Here is a 20095-nt window from a genome sequence, read left to right on the forward strand (position 1 = left end):
CCTTTTGGAAGGTGAACCGTTGGCCCAGTATGAGGTCATGAGCGCTCTGGAGCAGGTTTTCATCTAGGATCTCTCTGTATTTTGCTCCGTTCATCTTTCCTTCTATCCTGACTAGTCTCCAAGTCCCTGCTGCTGAAAAATTACCCCACAGCAAGATGCTGCCACCACCATGCTTCAACGTAGGGATGGTGCCAGCTTTCCTCCAGATGTGACGCTTAGCATTCAGGCCAAAGAGTTCAATCTTGGTTTCATCAGACAAGAGAATGATGTTTCTCATGGTCTGAGAGTCCTTTAGATGCCTTTTGGCAAACTCCAAGTGGGCTGTCATGTCCCTTTTACTGAGGAGTGGCTTTCGTCTGGCCACTGTACCATAACGGCCTGATTGGTGGAGTGTTGCAGAGATGGTTGTCTTTCTGGAAGGTTCTGCCATCTCCACAGAGGAACTCTGGAGCTCTATCAGAGTGACCATTGGGTTCTTGGTCACCTCCCTGACCTATGCCCTTCTCCCCCGATTGCTCAGTTTGGCCGGGAGGCCAGCTGTAGGAAGAGTCTCGGTGGTTCCAAACTTCTTCCATTTAAGAATGATGGAGACCACTGTTTTCTTGGACCTTTAACGCTACAGAAAGTTTTGGGTACCCTTCCCCAGATCTGTGCCTCGACACAATCCTATCTTGGAGCTCCACAGACAATTCCTTCAACCCCATGGCTTGGTTTTTGCTCTGACATGCACTGCAAACTGTGGGACCTTATATAGACAGGTGTGTGCCTTTCCAAATCATGTCCAATCAATTGAATTTACCACAGGTGAACTCCAATCAAGTTGTAGAAACATCTCAAGGATGATCAATGGAAACAGGATGCACCTGAGCTCAATTTCGATTCTCATAGCAAAGGGTCTTAATACTTATGTAACTAAGGTATTTGTTATTTATTTTGAATAAACTTCGACTTTTTTTTAAACTGTTTTCCCTTTGTCATTATGGCTTATCTTGTGTAGATTGATAAATTGTTTTATCCATTTTAGAATAAGGCTGTAACGTAACAATGTATGGAAATAGTCAATGAGCGTTAGCATTCTAGCTTACAACTGCTGCATCCAAAATAGTTATTTATTAAAGGCCACAAACAAATCTAATCTTTGCAACTGTTCAAGCAAGAATCAAAACATAAGAGAAACCCAAAGTAATTTTGTTTAGAAGTAGCCTAATATAAACGTAAATGTAGGCTGTTTAATGTCATCAGATGATGATGGCTGCTGTCGCGAAGAGTCCTGCGTAATATCCGTGTGTTGTGTACTGGAAAAGGGTCTATACCCCTAATAATTACCTCAGACAGGGCTTTACCCAAACCCCTGCCTCGTAGCTATGCAAGGTCCATCGGGGTTTGGTGGCATTCATTGATCCCCGTTAGGGAAGCGCTATCCTTCTCCAATTCAATTTTGAGTTTATTGACACTTTACTCAATTTAATTTCGCCTTTATTCTCGAAATATTGTCACTTTTGCCACGAGTACTATCGTGCAAAAAAAGAATGTCCAAGTACCACCACCACCTCTTCCGTAGTGTTACCCTTTGTTTTACCTATAATATTCTTTATGAATCTTCAGGCAAAGTTTTCCATAGTTGAGTTTGTGTGGCCTTGTTCTGCTGTCTGTATTACAGCGGGGAAACAAGGCGCTTCTCTGCAGCGGGCCCAACTCGCTCCTCTCCACTTGGCGCAAGCGCGCTGGCTCCTCTGTGCGCTCTGTACGGTGTGTTTGCATTGTGTCAGAACTGCCGGCGAGCTTTAAATATTTCCTAGCCTTCCAACCGCGGAAATGTCGGGCAGGTCGGTACGAGCCGAGACCCGGAGCAGGGCGAAAGATGACATCAAGCGGGTTATGGCCGCGATTGAGAAAGTACGGAAATGGTAAGACAGGGGGGAAAAAACACCATTCGTTACCAAACATGAGAAAAAGCCTTGCCTGTTTTGGGAGGGAAATAGAACGAATGAGCATACGATTGAAATATGGGATTTAGTACAGTATCTCTACTCATGTGCGCAGGACGCACTCGTGGTGTGCGTGGCTACGTATATCGAGTAGCCTACAAACCGACATCCCTATTATTCTAGAGAATTTTCCACCAAGGTTTAATATGGGTTAAACCCAGAAGCCATTTCGTTGCAGTCACATGAAGCTATTCCTTTCTCCTGGCTGCTGTAGTGGCAGAGGGAGAGAGCCGACAGAACACTGGCTCGACGCAAATCATTCATTAACACACTTCAGGACTATGACAAGTGCGCCCTAGAGCGAGTCGTTTTTAGACCGTCTGGAGTTTTAAATTAAGCGCTTTGGGTCGCCCTTTAGGTCGAACAGAGATTGCGCGGTGGGTCTGGGAGAGGGAGGGCGTAGGAGAAGTGGATTGCTGAACAAGCAGTCAGTCTCAGGGTTTTACAAATATAAATCATTGTTTTTCAAATCTTAGAAATAACACTGGAATTTTTTACATTTTATTTCAAAATTATGTTTATGAACTTTATATCAAGGCAACATTTATTTTCAACAGTGGATTCGTTTGATTCGTTTTATGAATTAAAATGGAGATTCTGCACCCATGTCTCCATGAAATAGAGTAATTCAGCAAAGTAATTGAAAAGATAGGAACAGTGTTTAGGCCATTTGAAAATTGCAGTTAGGAAACTTTCGAGATGGAAAGAATGTAAACAAAATCTAATAGCTTACTTCAGTTTGTTTTCATATGGATATGTTTACTTGTACCCCTTGAATCAAAACTATTTTGATTTTCAATTGTAATTTGTATTGGATCACGTTTGCTATTGCAAAAATGCAATTATGGTTTTATTATAATAATGCAAAAAGTCCTATTTTTTTACCTTTAATTAACTAGGCAAGTTAGTTAAGAAATTCATATTTACAATGACTGCCTACCCTGGCCAAACCCGGACGACGCTGGGCCAATTGTGCGCCGCCCTATGGGACTCCCAATCATGGCCGGTTGTGATACAGCCTGGAATTGAACCGGGGTCTGTAGTGACGCCTCTAGCACTGAGATGCAGTGCCTTAGACTGCTGCGCCACTCGGGTTTAAACCAGGAGTGATAGGAACTATGTTATTCTATAACAAAAGTCTGGGACTGTCTCCATATTGTTGTTTATTTCTGACTGACTGGGAATCCCACAAAACACAATACAATCAATAAACAAACAAGTATTGTGTTTTGTGGGATTCCCTGAGAGAGTTATCACTAAAGGAACATTGAATGCGAATCGAAGTGAACCATTTAAATAATTCTATGCGTGTGTGTGTGCGTGTGTGTGTCTCTCTCTACCAGGGAGAAGAAATGGGTGACAGTTGGAGACACGTCCCTGAGGATCTTCAAGTGGGTTCCAGTGACTGAGCCCAAAACAGCAGATGAAGTACATAATACACACACCACAGCCTCATTCAAGTTCAGTGTCTAGTTCTTTTATAGAATTCTCTCAGCATCCAAAACTCATGTCACGTCATTGTGTTGTATGTAAACAGTATTTCTGCCCCTGTCTGTTGTCTTGTAGAAGAAGAAGGGGAAGGATGAGAAGAATGGGTCAGAATTGACCACACCAGAGAACAGCTCTTCTCCTGAGATGATGGACATGAATGGTGGGTAAAGCTCAATTCAGAGTCCATAGCTGTGAAACTCTGACAAATGGTCCATTATTACATATTTACAACCCTTATTTCATTGGCTGTTATCTAGTTGCGGCCATATCTCACTGTAAATAACACGGCTCTGCAGCTTTGAACTCTGTAGGACACTTAACGTCCAGTGTGTGGGTCAGTGTGTATGCCTGTGGACCCAGAATGGAGTTAAAGGTTAAACAAATGTAAAAACCTTCTGTCTTCTTCCCTCTCCCCTTCTTTTTCTCAGACGATAACAGTAACCAGAGTTCTATCGCTGACTCCTCCCCCGTCAAACAGGAAACCAGCAGCAGCACTAGCCCAGCCCCCGAACCCACCACCGTATCCTACGGCGACAACAGTGAGGCCAAGAGCGACCAGAGCCCTGACTGCAACAGGGGTGAGACACACACACACTACCACTACCACCAACATGGGGAATCCCGCTCAAATGCCCAGCCTGAAATCCCCACCTGTAGTGGCCCATCCATACACTTTTAATAGAACTGGATGGGTGAACCCTGTGGTAGGGTTTAGTGTTTCTTCAATTGCTGTTTGGTTAGCTGGAGAGCTCCAGTCGTTAGGCCTGAAGTCACAGGGCTGTACTCAGAGGCTCATCACACTGGGAGACTGTGGGAGAGAGAGACAAGGAGAGAGGGTTATCTTTTCTATCCCACTGAGAGAGAGAGGGAGTGCAGCTGTGACCAGACCCTCGAGGCTTCAACTGCCAACCCTCCATCTGCACCCCTGCTAACAAGAGACCTCTCTCAGCCTGGTACAAAATAGAACTCTCTCTTTATCCCCTCTCTTTCACTCTTTCTCTTTTTCTCTTTCTCCCTCTCTCTCTCTTTTTGTCTCTCTCTCCCCCTCTCTTTTTCTCTCTACCCCATCTCTCTTTCTCTCTCTCTACCCCCTCTTTCTCTCTCTCTACCCCTCTCTTTTTCTCTCTCTCTACCCTCTCTCTCTCTCTACCCCCTCTTTCTCGCTATAGCTCTCTCTTTCTCTACCCCACTCTCTCTATCTCTCTACCCCTCTCTTTCAAGTATGCCTATATTTATTACTCTCCCAGTCATGCCTTTTTATCTGAGCACAAGTAATTGCTCCATATCACCACACAGGAGCATTAATCCGTTCCAGTTGCCCTTGACTTGAGTTGTTTACAAGTAGCAAATAAAAGTGTAAACATGAATACTCAACAGTAGGTCTTGTTACAGAAATAATACATGATTTATCTGGGCCTTTGGTAGCGGTCTTTACTGGTTCTAACAGCAGAATCATAAGCTTGCTGCCAGCTCTTAGCAAACTGTTGGAAAAAATTGTGTTTCACCAAATACAATGCTATTTCTCTGTAAACAATTTAACAACAGACTTTCACCATGCTTATAGAGAAGGGCACTCAATATGTACTGCACTGACACAAATGACTGATGTTTGTTTGAAAGAAATTGATAATAATACGATTGTGGGAGCTGTACTGTTAGATTTCAGTGCAGGCTTTGATATTATTGACCATAACTTGTTGTTGAAAAAACGCATGTGTTATGGCTTTTCAACCTCCCATTTGTGGATTCAGAGTTATCTATCTAATAGAACTCAAAAGGTTATCTTTAATGGAAGCTTCTATAATGTCAAACATGCAAAGTGTGGTGTACCGCAGGGCAGCTCTCTAGGCCCTCTACTCTTTTCTATTTTTACCAATGACCTGCCACTGGCATTAAACAAAGCATGTGTGTCCACGTATGCGGTTGATACAACCATATACACATCAGCAACCACAGCTAATGAAGTCACAGAAACTCTTAACAAAGAGTTGCAGTCTGTTTTGGAATTGGTGGCCAGTAGTAAACTGGTCCTGAACATCTAAAACTAAGAGCATTGTATTTGGTACAAATCCTTCCCTAAGTTCTAGATCTCAGCTGTTGAACAAGTTGAGGAGACTAAATTACTTGGCATTACCTTAGATTGTAAACTGTCATGGTCAAAACATATAGATTCAATGGTTGTAAAGATGGGAAGAGGTCTGTCTGTAATAAAGAGATGCTCTGCTTTTTTGACACCACACTCAAAAAGCAAGTCCTGCAGGCTCTAGTTTTATCTTATCTTGATTATTGTCCAGTCGTGTGGTCGAGTGCTGCAAGGAAAGACCTAGTTAAGCTGCAGCTGGCCCAGAACAGAGTGGCACGTCTTGCTCTTCATTGTAATCAGAGGGCTGATATAAATACTATGCATGCCAGTCTCTCTTGGCTAAGAGTTGAGTAGAGACTGACTGCATCACTTCTTTTTATAAGAAAAATGTATGTGTTGAAAATCCCAAATTGTTTGCATAGCTTACACACAGCTCTGACACACACACTTACCTCACCAGACATGCCACCAGGGGTCTTTTTACAGTCCCCAAATCCAGAACAAATTCAAAAAGTGTACAATATCATATAGAGCCATTATTGCATGGAACATTCCATCTCATATTGCTCAAGTGAACAGCTAACCTATTTGACCTAGATAGTTTGTGTGTATGTATTGATATGTAGGCTACATGTGGCTTTTTTATGTAGGTCTGTCCTTGAGCTGTTGTCTATTAATGTTGCCTATTATGTCATGTTTTAATGTTTTGTGTGGACCCCGGGAAGAGTAGTGTCATGTTCGTGTATGTAGGTGGCAGGGAAGTCAGGCGCAGGAGAAACCAAGTTGGTTAATATGGAGTATTTAATTTTAAAAAAACAACTCCAAAACCAAAGTACCCAATACATGGGTAAAGTATACCCGTCGCACACCGATACACAAACCCACGTAACATAACAATACAAACAATCACCGACAAGGACATGAGGGGAAACAGAGAGTTAAATACACAACATGATTAATTGATTGGAAACAGGTGTGTAGGAAGACAAGACAAAACCAATGGAAAATGAAAAACTGATCGATGATGGCTAGAAGACTGGTGACGTGACAAGTAGCTGCTGCTTTTGCAACAGCTAATGGGGATCATACCAAAATACCAATACTAATTGATGTTTAAATATACAAATCAAATGTATTTATAAAGCCCTTACACCAGAAGATGACACAAACTGCTATACAGAAACCCAACCTAAAACCCCAAACAGCAAGCAATGCAGATATACAGACAGTCATTCAACAGTTGAAGATCTGACAGTGACTGGTTTAATAGGTATTTAATGTGGTGTGTTATTGTGTGTTTGGTGCAGTGAAGAGCAACCCATCAGAGAGAGGACAGAGGGACAAGAGAGACAGCAGCCAGACTTCCTCGGGAGAAAAGGACACCTCAGACAGCCGCAAAGCCACTCAGGTACTCTACTCTATCTTCCACCATATACCCTGGTCAGTCTGGTACTCTATATTCTACTCTTCCTCCACAAAGAATATGAGTGGCATGAGGGCCTCCTTAATCTCTTTTTATCCCATCCACATTTTTAAATGAATAAATGAATAAATGGACAAATTCATTTCCTCAGATATGGTTGTGTTTGTATGTTCGTACGTTGGCTGGCAGGATCCGGAGGAAGAGGCTCCTCGCAGTAAGAAGAACAAGCAGGAGTCTCCATCTCAGGACTACAAGGAGAAATAGTCACACTGCATCCTTTCTTCTCTCTATCCTCTTCCTCCCCCACGTAGCCCCTAACACTCCTCTGAGCAGAGGGAGAAAGGACTTTACCTCCCTTCACTGAGCCCCTCTTCTCTTCTTCCACACTCAGTAATGCCACGAGTAGCTCTATGATCCAGCCTGTTATCCCCTCCATGGCCAGGGGTGGCGCTGTGTGCTCAGCTCAGTCCAGAAGAGAAAAACACTACGGCGTCTCAAAATGGACAAACTGCTATTGACACTTTTTCTCGTTTTTTAAGCGAAGGTCTTTTAAGGGAGCAAGCACACTCGTTCGGTTTGGCTAGCCGAGTATGGCTAAGCGCCAGCCGAACTGAAGCATGCTGACGCCTTAAGGGCATCTTCTAGCCCAGGAGCCACGTCAAACCTCCCCCAAACTCACCTCTGGTTGATACAGTGTTTGTTTAGGACAGTTACCGGTTGTTACGTTTAGTTTTGGGGTTGTTTTTTTAGCTCAGGAGGGTCAATGCACTGCTAAGATATAATGCCACACAAACACCACACCGTGGTTTTACTGTATATATATATATATTCAGTGGCTTGCGAAAATATTCACCCCCTTGGCATTTTTCCTATTTTGTTGCCTTACAACCTGGAATTAAAATAGATTTTTGGAGGGTTTGTATTAGAGGTCGACTAAATATGATTTTTCTACGCCGACACCGATTATTGGAGGACCAAAAAAAGCCGATACCGATTAATCGGTCAATTTAAAAAAATATATTTTTATTTATTTGTATTAATGACAACTACAACAATACTGAATGAACACTTATTTTAACTTAATATAATACATCAATCAAATCAATTTAGCCTCAAATAAATAATGAAACATGTTCAATTTGGTTTAAATAATGCAAAAAGAAAGTGTTGGAGAAGAAAGTCAAAGTGCAATATATGCCATGTAAAAAAGCTAACGTTTAAGTTCCTTGCTCAGAACATGAGAACATATGAAAGCTGGTGGTTCCTCTTAACATGAGTCTTCAATATTCCCAGGTAAGAAGTTTTAGGTTGTAGTTATTATAGGAATTATAGGAGTATTTCTCTCTATACCATTTGTATTTCATAAACCTTTGACTATTGGATGTTCTTATAGGCACTTTAGTATTGCCAGTGTAACAGTATAGCTTCTGTCCCTCTGCTCGCCCCTACCTGGGCTCGAACCAGGAACACATCGACAACAGCCACCCTCGAAGCATCGTTACCCATCGCTCCACAAAAGCCGCGGCCCTTGCAGAGCAAGGGGAACAACTACTTCAAGGTCTCAGAGCGAGTGACGTCACCGATTGAAACGCTATTAGTGCGCACCCCGCTAACTAGCTAGCCATTTCACATCGGTTACACCAGCCTAATCTTGGGAGTTGATAAGCTTGAAGTCATAAACAGCTCAATGCTTGAAGCACAGTGAAGAGCTGCTGGCAAATGCACGAAAGTGCTGTTTGAATGAATGCTTACGAGCCTGCTGCTGCCTACCACCGCTCAGTCAGACTGCTCTATCAAATATCAAATCATAGACTTAATTATAACATAATAACACACAGAAGTACGAGCCTTAGGTCATTAATATGGTCAAATCCAGAAACGATCATTTCGAAAACAAAACGTTTATTCTTTCAGGGAAATACGGAACCGTTCCATATTTTATCTAACGAGTGGCATCCCTAAGTCTAAATATTGCTGTTACATTGTACAACCTTCAATGTTATGTCATAATTATGTACAATTCTGGCAAATTAATTACGGTCTTTGTTAAGAATAAATGGTCTTCACACAGTTCGCAACGAGCCAAGCGGCCCAAACTGCTGCATATACCCTGACTGCTTGCACGGAACGCAAGAGAAGTGACACAATTTCCCTAGTTAAAAGAAATTCATGTTAGCAGGCAATATTAACTAAATATGCAGGTTTAAAAATATATACTTGTGCATTGATTTTAAAGAAAGGTATTGATGTTTATGGTTAGGTACACAGTGGTGCAACGACAGTGCTTTTTTTGCAAATGCGCTTGTTAAATCATCACCCGTTTGGCAAAGTAGGCTGTGATTCGATGAGAAATTAACAGGCACCGCATTGATTATTTGCAACGCAGGACATGCTAGATAAACTAGTAATATCATCAACCATGTGTAGTTAACTAGTGATTATGTTTTAGAAGATAAGTTTAATGCTAGCTAGCAACTTACCTTGGCTTCTTGCTGCACTCGCGTAACAGGTAGTCAGCCTGCCACGCAGGCTCCTCGTGGAGTGCAATATAAGGCAGGTGGTTAGAGCGTTGGATTAGTAACCGGATGGTTGCAAGATCGAATCCCCGAGCTGACAAGGTAAAAATCTGTCGTTCTGCCCCTGAACAAGGCAGTTAACCCACCGTTCCTAGGCCGTCATTGAAAATAAGAATGTGTTCTTAACTGACTTGCCTAGTTAAATAAAGGTAAAAAAATACATGTAAAAAAGTCGGCCACAATCGGTGTCCAAAAATGCCAATTACCGATTGTTATGAAAACTTGAAATCAGCCCTAATTAATCGGCCGACCTGTATCATTTTATTTACACAACATGCCTACCACTTTGAAGATGCAAAATATTTTTTTTATTGTGAAACAAACAAGAAATAAGACAAAAAACAGAACTTGAGCGTGCATAACTATTCAATACTTCGTAGAGCCACCTTTTGCAGCAATTACAGCTGCAAGTCTCTTGGAGTATGTCTCTATAAGCTTGGCACATCTAGCCACTGGGATTTTTGCCCATTCTTCAAGGCAAAACTGCTCCAGCTCCTTCAAGTTATATGGGTTCCGCTGGTGTACAGCAATCTTTAAGTCATACTACAGATTCTCAATTGGATTGAGGTCTGGACTTTGACTAGGCCATTGCAAGACATTTAAATGTTTCCCCTTAAACCACTCAAGTGTGGCTTTAGCAGTATGCTTAGGATCATTGTCCTGCTGGAAGGTGAACCTCCGTCCCACTCTGAAATCTCTGGAAGACTGAAACAGGTTTCCCTCAAGAATTTCCCTATATTTAGCACCATCTTTCAATTCTGACCAGTTTCCCAGTCCCTGCCAATGAAAAACATCCCCACAGCATGATGCTGCCACCACCATGCTTCACTGTGGGGATGGTGTTCTCGGGGTGATGAGAGGTGTTGGGTTTGCGCCAGACAGCGTTTTCCTTGATGGCCAAAAAGCTGCATTTTTGTCTCATCTGACCAGAGTACCTTTTTCATTATGTTTGGGGAGTCTCCCACATGCCTTTTGGCGAACACCAAACGTGGTTGCTTATTTTTTTATTTAAGCAATGGATTTTTTTGGGCCACTCTTCTGTAAAGCCCAGCTCTGTGGAGTGTATGGCTTAAAGTGGTCCAATGGACAGATACTCCAATCTCCGCGGTGGAGATTTGCAGCTCCTTCAGGGTTATCTTTGGTCTCTTTGTTGCCTCCCTGATTAATGCCCTCCTTGCCTGATCCGTGCGTTTTGGTGGGCGGCCCTCTCTTGGCAGGTTTGTTGTGGTGCCATATTCTTTCAATTTTTTAATAATGGATTTAATGGTGCTCCGTGAGATGTTCAGAGTTTCTGATATTTTTTTATAACCCAACCCTGATCTGTACTTCTCCACAACTTTGTCCCTGACCTGTTTGGAGAGCTCCTTGGTCTTCATAGTGCCGCTTGCTTTGTGGTGTTGCAGACTCTGGGGCCTTTCAGAACAGGTATATATATATATATATATGTACTGAGATCATGTGACAGATCATGTGACACTTAGATTGCACACAGGTGAACTATATTTAACTAATTATGTGACTTCTGAAGGGAATTGGTTGCACCAAATCTTATTTAGGGCCTTCATAGCAAAGGGGGTGAATACATATGCACGCACCACTTTTCCGTTTTTAATGTGTATATATATATATTTTTAAACAAGTTATTTTTTTTAATTTCACTTCACCAATTTTGACTTTTGTGTATGTGCATTCCATGAAATCCAAATAAAAATCAATTTCAATTACAGGTTGTAATGCAACAAAATAGGAAAAACGCCAAGGGAGTGAATACTTTTGCAAGGCACTGTATGTATGTATGTATGTTTATATATACACTGCTCAAAAAAATAAAGGGAACACTAAAATAACACATCCTAGATCTGAATGAATGAAATAATGTTATTAAATACTTTTTTCTTTACATAGTTGAATGTGCTGACAACAAAATCACACAAAAATAATCAATGGAAATCCAATTTATCAACCCATGGAGGTCAGGATTTGGAGTCACACTCAAAATTAAAGTGGAAAACCACACTACAGGCTGATCCAACTTTGATGTAATGTCCTTAAAACAAGTCAAAATGAGGCTCAGTAGTGTGTGTGGCCTCCACGTGCCTGTATGACCTCCCTACAACGCCTGGGCATGCTCCTGATGAGGTGGCGGATGGTCTCCTGAGGGATCTCCTCCCAGACCTGTACTAAAGCATCCGCCAACTCCTGGACAGTCTGTGGTGCAACGTGGCGTTGGTGGATGGAGCGAGACATGATGTCCCAGATGTGCTCAATTGGATTCAGGTCTGGGGAACGGGCGGACCAGTCTATAGCATCAATGCCTTCCTCTTGCAGGAACTGCTGACACACTCCAGCCGCATGAGGTCTAGCATTGTCTTGCATTAGGAGGAACCCAGGGCCAACCGCACCAGCATATGGTCTCACAAGGGGCCTGAGGATCTCATCTCGGTACCTAATGGCAGTCAGGCTACCTCTGGCGAGCACATGGAGGGCTGTGCGGCCCCCCAATGAAATGCCACCCCACACCATGACTGACCCACCGCCAAACCGGTCATGCTGGAGGATGTTGCAGGCAGCAGAACGTTCTCCATGGCGTCTCCAGACTCTGTCACGTCTTTCACATGTGCTCAGTGTGAACCTGCTTTCATCTGTGAAGAGCACAGGGCGCCAGTGGCGAATTTGCCAATCTTGGTGTTCTCTGGCAAATGCCAAATGTCCTGCACGGTGTTGGGCTGTAAGCACAACCCCCACCTGTGGACGTCGGGCCCTCATACCACCCTCATGGAGTCTGTTTCTGACCGTTTGAGCAGACACATGCACATTTGTGGCCTGCTGGAGGTCTTTTTGCAGGGCTCTGGCAGTGCTCCTCCTGCTCCTCCTTGCACAAAGGCGGAGGTAGCGGTCCTGCTGCTGGGTTGTTGACCTCCTACGGCCTCCTCCACGTCTCCTGATGTACTGGCCTGTCTCCTGGTAGCGCCTCCATGCTCTGGACACTACGCTGACAAACACAGCAAACCTTCTTGCCACAGCTCACATTGATGTGCCATCCTGGATGAGCTGCACTACCTAAGCCACTTGTGTGGGTTGTAGACTCCGTCTCATGCTACCACTAGAGTGAAAGCACCGCCAGCATTCAAAAGTGACCAAAACATCAGCCAGGAAGCATAGGAACTGAGAAATGGTCTGTGGTCACCACCTGCAGAACCACTCCTTTATTGGGGGTGTCTTGCTAATTGCCTATAATTTCCACATGTTGTCTATTCCATTTGCACAACAGCATGTGAAATTTGTCAATCAGTGTTGCTTCCTAAGTGGACAGTTTGATTTCACAGAAGTGTGATTGACTTGGAGTTACAATGTGTTGTTTAAGTGTTCCCTTTATTTTTTTGAGCAGTATATATACACAGTACCAGTCAAAAGTTTGGATTCATTAAAACATTTTTTTAAAATTATTTTCTACATTGTAGAATAATATTGAAGACATCAAAACTATGAAATGGAATCATGTAGTTTTTGTATTTTAGATTTTAGAATCTTCAAAGTAGCCACCATTTGCCTTGATGACAGCTTTGCACACTCTTGGCATTCTCTAAACCAGCTTCACCTGGAATGCTTTTCCAACAGTCTTGAAGGAGTTCCCGCATATGCTGAGCACTTGTTGGCTGCTTTTCCTTCACTCTGCAGTCCAACCCATCCCAAACCATTTCAACTGGGTTGAGGTCAGGTGATTGTGGAGGCCAGGTAATCTGATGCAGCACTCCATCACTCTCCTTCTTGGTCAAATAGCCCTTACACAGCCTGGAGGTGTGTTGGGTCATTGTCCTGTTGAAAAACAAATGATAGTGCAAACCAGATGGGATGGCGTATCGCTGCAAAATGCTGTGGTAGCCATGCTGGTTAAGTGTGCCTTGAATTCTAAATAAATCACAGACGGTGTCACCAGCAAAGCACCATCACACCTCCTCCATCATGCTTCATGGTGGGAACCACACATGCAGAGATCATCCGTTCAACTACTCTGCGTCTCACAAAGACAAGGCGGTTGGAACCAAAAATCTAACATTTTGACTCATCAGACCAAATTTCAGATTTCCACCGGTCTAATGTCCATTGCTCGTGTTTCTTGGCCCAAGCAAGTCTCTTCTTATTATTGGTGTTCTTTAGTAGTGGTTTCTTTGCAGCAATTTGACCACGAAGGCCTGATTAATGCAGTCTCGTCTGGACAGTTGTTGTTGAGTTGTGTCTGTTACTTGAACTCTGTGAAGCATTTATTTGGGCTGCAATTTCTGAGGCTGGTAACTCTAATGAACCTATCCTCTGCAGCAGAGGTAACTCTGGGTCTTCCATTCCTGTGGTGGTCCTCATGAGAGACAGTTTCATCATAGTGCTTGATGGATTTTGCGACTGCACTTGAAGAAACGTAAATATTTCTCTAAATTTTCAGGATTGACTGACCTTCATGTCTTAAAGTAATGATGGACTGTCATTTCTCTTTTGCTTATTTGAGCTGTTCTTGCCATAATATGGACTTGGTCTTTTACCAAATAGGGCTATCTTCTGTATACCACAACTGATTGTCTCAAACGCATTAAGAAGGAAAGAAATTCCAGAAATGAACTTTTAACCTCTTACATCTAGATGTGCCGCTAGCGGAACGCCTCGCCAATATCCAATGATAGAGCGTGGCGCGAATTACAAACACCTCAGAAATCCAAAAACAATTTTTCAATCATATGACTATTTTACACCATTTTAAAGATAAGACTCTCCTTTATCTAACCACATTGTCCGATTTCAAAAAGGCTTTACAACGAAAGCAAAACATTAGATTATGTCACGTCCTGACCAGTATAAGGGTTAATTATTATTGTAGTTTGGTCAGGACGTGGCAGAGGGTATTTCTTTTATGTGGTTCGGGGTGGTGGTTGATTTAGTAGAGCATTTGGTTTATGTATTCCGGGGTTTTTGGGCACTGTGTTATGTTTAGTCTAGTGAATCTGTTTCTTTGTTTAGTTAATTGGGGTAGGGACTCTCAATTGAAGGCAGGTGTTGTCTATTTGCCTTTGATTGAGAGTCCTATATATTAGGGTGTGTTTGTAGTTGTGGGAGATTGTTTCTTGTTTAGCGTGTGTGAGCCTGACAAGACTGTTTTGTTGATCGTGAGTTCGTTGTGTTTATTATTTTGGTGTTCACTTTTGAGTTAAAATAAACTTCAAGATGAGCATCCACAATCCTGCTGCATTTTGGTCCTCCTTTCCTGACGACAGCTGTGACAGAATCTCCCACCACAAACGGACCAAGCAGCAGAGGAAGGAGCAACAGGTGGACTGGAAGGAGCAGAGGGAATTTGAGTTGGACCAACGGGAGAAATGGACATGGGAACAGGTTATGGCCGGAGAGGACCCATGGAAAAAATGGAGCAAAGACCGGGAACGCTACAGAGGAACACGACTGGCGATTAAGAGGCAGCCCCAATAATTTTTTTGGGGGGGGCATATGGGTAGTTTGGCGGGGCAAGTTTGGAGCCCCAGGCCAAATCCCCGTACTTTTTCTGGGAAGCCAGTTAATGGACAGGTCTCGTGCTTATGGGTAATGGGTATTATGGCGAGGCCAAGTATTTTTAGGCCGGTACGCGCTATACCAGCGCCCCGCATTTACCAGGGGGTAGTGGGCATCCAGCCAGAAAAGGCGATGCCAGGTTTGAGCTCGAGCCCGCCAGTAAGCCTCCACGGTCCAATATATCCTGTTCCCACTCCACGCACTAGCCTGGAGGTGCGTGTTCCCAGTCTGGCACGTCCAGTACCAGCACCACGCACCAGGCTTCCAGTGCGTCAGCCCAGTCCGACTCGTCCTGTTCCCGCTCCCCGCACTAGCCTGGAGGTGCGTGTTCCCAGGCTGATAACCCCAGTACCAGCACCACGCACCAGGCTTCCAGTGTGTCGGCTCAGTCAGGAGTCGCCGGAGCTGCCCGTCAGTCAGGAGTCGCCGGAGCTGCCCGTCAGTCAGGAGTCGCCGGAGCTGCCCGTCAGTCAGGAGTCGCCGGAGCTGCCCGTCAGTCAGGAGTCGCCGGAGCTGCCCGTCAGTCAGGAGTCGCCGGAGCTGCCCGTCTGCCCGGAGTCGCCGGAGCTGCCCGTCTGCCCGGAGTCGCCGGAGCTGCCCGTCTGCCCGGAGTCGCCGGAGCTGCCCGTCTGCCCGGAGTCGCCGGAGCTGCCCGTCTGCCCGGAGTCGCCGGAGCTGCCCGTCTGCCCGGAGTCGCCGGAGCTGCCCGTCTGCCCGGAGTCGCCGGAGCTGCCCGTCTGCCCGGAGTCGCCGGAGCTGCCCGTCTGCCCGGAGTCGCCGGAGCTGCCCGTCTGCCCGGAGTCGCCGGAGCTGCCCGTCTGCCCGGAGTCGCCGGAGCTGCCCGTCTGCCCGGAGCGGCCCGTCTGCCCGGAGTCGCCGGAGCTGCCCGTCTGCCCGGAGCGGCCCGTCTGCCCGGAGTCGCCGGAGCTGCCCGTCTGCCCGGAGCGGCCCGTCTGCCCGGAGTCGCCGGAGCGGCCCGTCTGCCCGGAGTCGCCGGAGCGGCCCGTCTGCCCGGAGTCGCCGGAGCTGCCCGTCTGCCCGGAGCGGCCCGTCTGCCCGGAGTCGCCGGAGCTGCCCGTCTGCCCGGAGCGGCCCGTCTGCCCGGAGTCGCCGGAGCTGCCCGTCTGCCCGGAGCGGCCCGTCTGCCCGGAGTCGCCGGAGCTGCCCGTCTGCCCGGAGCGGCCCGTCTGCCCGGAGTCGCCGGAGCGGCCCGTCTGCCCGGAGTCGCCGGAGCTGCCCGTCTGCCCGGAGCGGCCCGTCTGCCCGGAGTCGCCGGAGCGGCCCGTCTGCCCGGAGTCGCCGGAGCGGCCCGTCTGCCCGGAGTCGCCGGAGCGGCCCGTCTGCCCGGAGTCGCCGGAGCGGCCCGTCTGCCCGGAGTCGCCGGAGCGGCCCGTCTGCCCGGAGTCGCCGGAGCGGCCCGTCTGCCCGGATCTGCCAGAGCGGTCCGCCGCGCTGGATCTGCTAGAGTGGCCCGTCTGCCCAGAGTCTGCCGATGACCCGAAACCAAGGGAGTCTAGCAGCAACCCTGAACTAAGTAAGCCTGACAATTTAAAACGAATTATGATTAACTGTATAACTAATAAGTCTGCCTATAGAGTGGAGTGGAGGAGGTCTACGTACGATCCGGAACAAGGGGAGTCTGCCTACGGCCCGAGGCTGATCGGGTCGGTCTGCATTCTGGAGGACAGTAGGCCGGAGCCTGAACCACCACCTGCATAGGTGGGTTGGGGAGGGGGGTGTAGCACTAGTGCCGTCGGTGACGGCAGCCACCCTCCCTTCCCTCCCTTTAGTTTAGGGGGATTTTTTTGTTGTTGTTGTTGTTTTGGGTTTTGTTTATTTAGGAGGTGCGTCCGGGGTCTGCACCTTTAGGGGGGGTACTGTCACGTCCTGACCAGTATAAGGGTTAATTATTATTGTAGTTTGGTCAGGACGTGGCAGAGGGTATTTGTTTTATGTGGTTCGGGGTGGTGGTTGATTTAGTAGGGCATTTGATTTATGTATTCCGGGGGTTTTGGGCACTGTGTTATGTTTATGTATTTCTATGTTTAGTCTAGTGAATCTGTTTCTATGTTTAGTTAATTGGGGTAGGGACTCTCAATTGAAGGCAGGTGTTGTCTATTTGCCTTTGATTGAGAGTCCTATATATTAGGGTGTGTTTGTGTTTGTAGTTGTGGGAGATTGTTTCTTGTTTAGCGTGTGTGAGCCTGACAAGACTGTTTTGTTGATCGTGAGTTCGTTGTGTTTATTATTTTGGTGTTCACTTTTGAGTTAAAATAAACTTCAAGATGAGCATCCACAATCCTGCTGCATTTTGGTCCTCCTTTCCTGACGACAGCTGTGACAAATTATGTCAGGACAGTATTCAGCCAGAAATAATCACACACCCATTTTTCGAGCTAGCATATGTCACAAAAAACGAAACCACAGCTAATGCAGCACTAACCTTTTATCTTCATGAGATGACACTCCTAGGACATTATGTTATACAATACATGCATGTTTTGTTCAATCAAGTTCATATTTATATCAAAAACCAGCTTTTTACATTAGCATGTGACGTTCAGAACTAGCATACCCACGAAAACTTCCGGTGAATTTACTAAATTACTCACGATAAACGTTCACAAAAAACATAACAATTATTTTAAGAATTATAGATACAGAACTCCTTTATGCAATCGCAGTGTCCGATTTTAAAATAGCTTTTCGGTGAAAGCACATTTTGCAATATTCTGAGTAGATAGCCCGGCCATCATAGCTATCTATTTTGACACCCACCAAGTTTGGCACTCACCAAACTCAGATTTACTATAAGAAAAATTTGATTACTTTTGCTGTTCTTCGTCAGAATGCACTCCCAGGACTTCTACTTCAACACCCAATGTTGTTTTGGTTCCAAATAATCCATAGTTATATCCAAATAGCTGCGTTTGTTCTTGCGTTCAAGACACTATCCGAAGGGTGACGCGCCAGCGCGTATCATGACAAAAAATGTCTAAATATTCCATTACCGTACTTCGAAGCATGTCAAACGCTGTTTACGATTTTTCTCGTAAAATAGCGATAATATTCCGACCGGGAGACCTTGTTTTCCTTCAAACACTGAAAATAGAAAATGGAGTCTTCACATGCACGCGCGCACCCGTGTCATTGTTCTCAGAACGACCACTTTCCAAAAGCCCTACTGTTTTTCGCCCAGGGACTGCAGAGTCATCATTCCCCGTTCTGGCGCCTTCTGAGAGCCTATGGGAGCCTCAGAAAATGTCACGTTACAGCAGAGATCCTCTATTTTCCATAAAGAGTATAGAAGGCCAAGAAATGGTCTGAGAGGGCACTTCCTGTATGGAATCTTCTCAGGTTTTGGCCTGCCATATGAGTTCTGTTATACTCACAGACACCATTCAAACAGTTTTAGAAACTTTAGGGTGTTTTCTATCCAAATAAAACAATTATATGCATATTCTAGTTTCTGGGCAGGAGTAATAACCAGATTAAATCGGGTACGTTTTTTATCCGGCCGTGAAAATACTGCCCCCTATCCTAAACAGGTTAAAAAGGCACACCTGTTAATTGAAATGCATTCCAGGTGAGTACCTCATGAAGCTGGTTGAGAGAATGCCAAGAGTTTGCAAAGCTGTGATCAAGGCAAAGGGTGTCTACTTTGAAGAATCTCAAATATAAAATATATTTTGATTTGTTTAACACTTTTTTTGGTTACTACATGATTCCATATGTATTATTTCATAGTTTTGATGTCTTCACTATTATTCTACAATGTAGAAAATAGTAAAAATAAAGAAAAACCCTTGAATGAGTCGGTGGGTCCAAACTTTTGACAGGTACTGTGTGTGATTTAAAAAAATGTTTTTACTGTCATTGTTTTCTTGAGGTAGAACAACACAGTGGTACTGGTTTCATTTACAGTTGAAGTCTGAAGTTTACATACACTTAGGTTGGAGTCATTAAATCTCGTTTTTCAACCACTCCACAAATTTCTTGTTAACAAACTATACTTTTGGCAAGTCGGTTAGGACATCTACTTTGTGCATGACACAAGTCATTTTTCCAACAATTGTTTACAGACAGATTATTTCACTTATAATTCACTGTATCACAATTCCAGTGGGTCAGAAGTTTACATGCACTAAATTGACTGTACCTTTAAACAGCTTGGAAAATTCCAGAAAATGATGTCATGGCTTTAGAAGCTTCTGATTAGGCTAATTGACATAATTTTAGTTAATTGGAGGTGTACCTGTGGATGTATTTCAAGGCCTACCTTCAAACTCAGTGCCTCTTTGCTTGACATCATGGGAAAATCAAAAGGAATCAGCCAAGACCTCAGTAAAAAATTGTAGACCTCCACAAGTCTGGTTCATTCTTGGGAGCAATTTCTAAATTCCTGAAGGTACCACATTCATCTGTACAAACAATAGCACGCAAGTATAAACACCATGGGACCACGCAGCCATCATACCACTCAGGAAGGAGACGCGTTCTGTCTCCCAGAGATGAACGTACTTTGGTGCAAAAAGTAGAAATCAATCCCAGAACAACACCAAAGGACCTTGTGAAGATGCTGGAGGAAACGGGTACAAAAGTATCTATATCCACAGTAAAACGAGTCCTATATCGACATAACCTGAAAGGCCGCTCAGCAAGGAAGAAGTCACTGCTCCAAAACCGCCATAGAAAAGCCAGACTATGGTTTGTAACTGCAAATGGTTACATGATCGTACTTTTTGGAGAAATGTCCTCTGGTCTGATGAAACAAAAAAAGAATTGTTTGGCCATAATGACCATCGTTATGTTTGGAGGAAAAGGGGGGAGGCTTGCAAGCCGAAGAACACCATCCCAACCGTGAAGCACGGGGGTGGCAGCATCATGTTGTGGGGTTGCTTTGCTGCAGTAGGGACTGGTGCACTTCACAAAATAGATGGCATCATGAGGATGGAAAATGTGTGGATATGTTGAAGCAACA

General features: G+C 44.8%; 1 protein-coding gene across 1 annotated transcript; it reads left to right on the forward strand.

The window, feature by feature from the left end:
• The first annotated feature begins 1748 nt into the window (after positions 1-1748).
• On the forward strand, positions 1749-14786 carry LOC106568301 (B-cell CLL/lymphoma 7 protein family member A). Its single transcript, XM_014138512.3, has 6 exons — positions 1749-1907; positions 3332-3416; positions 3555-3639; positions 3908-4057; positions 6870-6970; positions 7175-14786. Exons 1-6 carry the CDS (start codon positions 1816-1818, stop codon positions 7247-7249), a joined length of 588 nt encoding a protein of 195 aa, XP_013993987.1. The 5' UTR covers positions 1749-1815; the 3' UTR covers positions 7250-14786.
• The last annotated feature ends 5309 nt before the right edge of the window (positions 14787-20095 follow it).

This window comes from Salmo salar, chromosome 13 (assembly GCF_965601325.2).
Source record: "Salmo salar chromosome 13, fSalSal1, whole genome shotgun sequence".
Taxonomy (NCBI): Eukaryota; Metazoa; Chordata; class Actinopteri; order Salmoniformes; family Salmonidae; genus Salmo; species Salmo salar.